The 1250-nt window shown below is 60.7% G+C and overlaps 1 protein-coding gene across 1 annotated transcript in view; it reads left to right on the top strand.

Moving 5' to 3' along the window:
- Positions 1 to 1200, top strand: part of BCL11A (B-cell CLL/lymphoma 11A) — a 74209-nt gene extending 73009 nt beyond the window's left edge. The window contains 1 exon segment of the mRNA XM_009282511.1: positions 1109 to 1200. Coding sequence (XP_009280786.1) covers positions 1109 to 1200 — 92 coding nt within the window.
- Positions 1201 to 1250: the final 50 nt, after the last annotated feature.

Below are 1250 nucleotides of genomic sequence, written 5' to 3'. Positions count from 1 at the left end.
GTGCCCCTCGGCGGGACGTACGCTTCGCAGTGCCGGTGTGCTGGTACGGCTCCTGGCTGGGATGGCTGCGGCGCTCTTGGCTCCCTTGAAAGTCTCAGCCAGCTTTAACGTCAGCCTGAAACCTGTCGGGCTCAGACACGAGCAGCAATGAGCCCTCCCTGGGGGGACACCGGGCACGTGCTCTTGACTTCGGGGGAGACACTCCAGTTTGCACCTGGTGAAGATCTGGCCTAGGAGCTGCTTATTTAGTCCTGACGGCAGCTCGCGTGTAGCCCTTCAACCTCTCTCTTAAGTATTAACGAAACAATTTCCATAGAAACCGGCTCCCCGGTTGGGTGTGCGGAGGTGGATTCTGAGGGGTGTGCTGACGATGCGCCGGCCTTGCCACCGCCGCCACCTGCGGTGTAGCCCTTAGCCTGCCGTTCGGGGTAGCGCGGTGCTTGGTGATCGGCCTCGAAAGCGGGGGCTCGCAGCCGCTCTCCTTCTCCGTGTAAGCGGAGCCGGGGACGTTTGCTGTCCCGGCGCCCCGTCTCGCGCTGCCAGAGTCAATGGCGAGTTGCCCGCGCGCTTCGCTGGGCACGGGCTGGGGCTTTGCAGCTCGAGCTTCGCTGCTGCAGTGTGCGCTTGCATGCCGTGCGATATCCCACATGTAACGAGTTGGGGAAAGCCCTCCATGAACCACCCGCCGCGTGGCGTATTAACAGTACCGATGGCTTTAAGAGGGTCTTCAGCACCCAGATGCACCGTGGGTGCTGGGGGAAGCCCCTGAGGTTTTGGGAAGGAATAGGAGGAAATTTTCAGGCAGGCTGGCTCGGTCCTTGCCCAAACAGAGCTCCTGGCGCAGCGCGGGTTTCTCAGTAAAGCCCAGAGGTTTCTCCTCCTAAACGATCCCTGTGGTTCCTGTGCGGTGCCGAGCGATGCCGGACGCGAGAGTGCGGCCTGAGAGGAGGAAGGGCTCCGTCCTGCCGTATCCCTTTGCGACAGTTGGGCGTCCTAGTTGTTAACGGAAAAAAAAAAACCCAGACAAAAAAAAAGTAAAATAAGAGAATAACTCGCACCGTGGGCCATGTCACACCTGTTCTCTCCTCTGTCCCCATGCTCTCTGTAGGTTCGGCGTACCCCCCCAGCTGGCGCAGCGCCCAGGGAGCCCCGGACGTCTGGCAGTTTTCGGATGGAAGTTCAAGAGCACTTAAATTCTGAAAGGAGGTGAAGCTGGGGCGAGCGGCCGGCGGCGTCTCGGCGTCCGGAGG

Source organism: Aptenodytes forsteri, unplaced genomic scaffold, assembly GCF_000699145.1.
Source record: "Aptenodytes forsteri isolate BGI_AS27 unplaced genomic scaffold, ASM69914v1 Scaffold5, whole genome shotgun sequence".
Classification (NCBI taxonomy): domain Eukaryota; kingdom Metazoa; phylum Chordata; class Aves; order Sphenisciformes; family Spheniscidae; genus Aptenodytes; species Aptenodytes forsteri.
The sequence above is the reverse complement of the archived record's forward strand: the minus strand, read 5'-3'. Positions and strand labels throughout refer to the sequence as shown.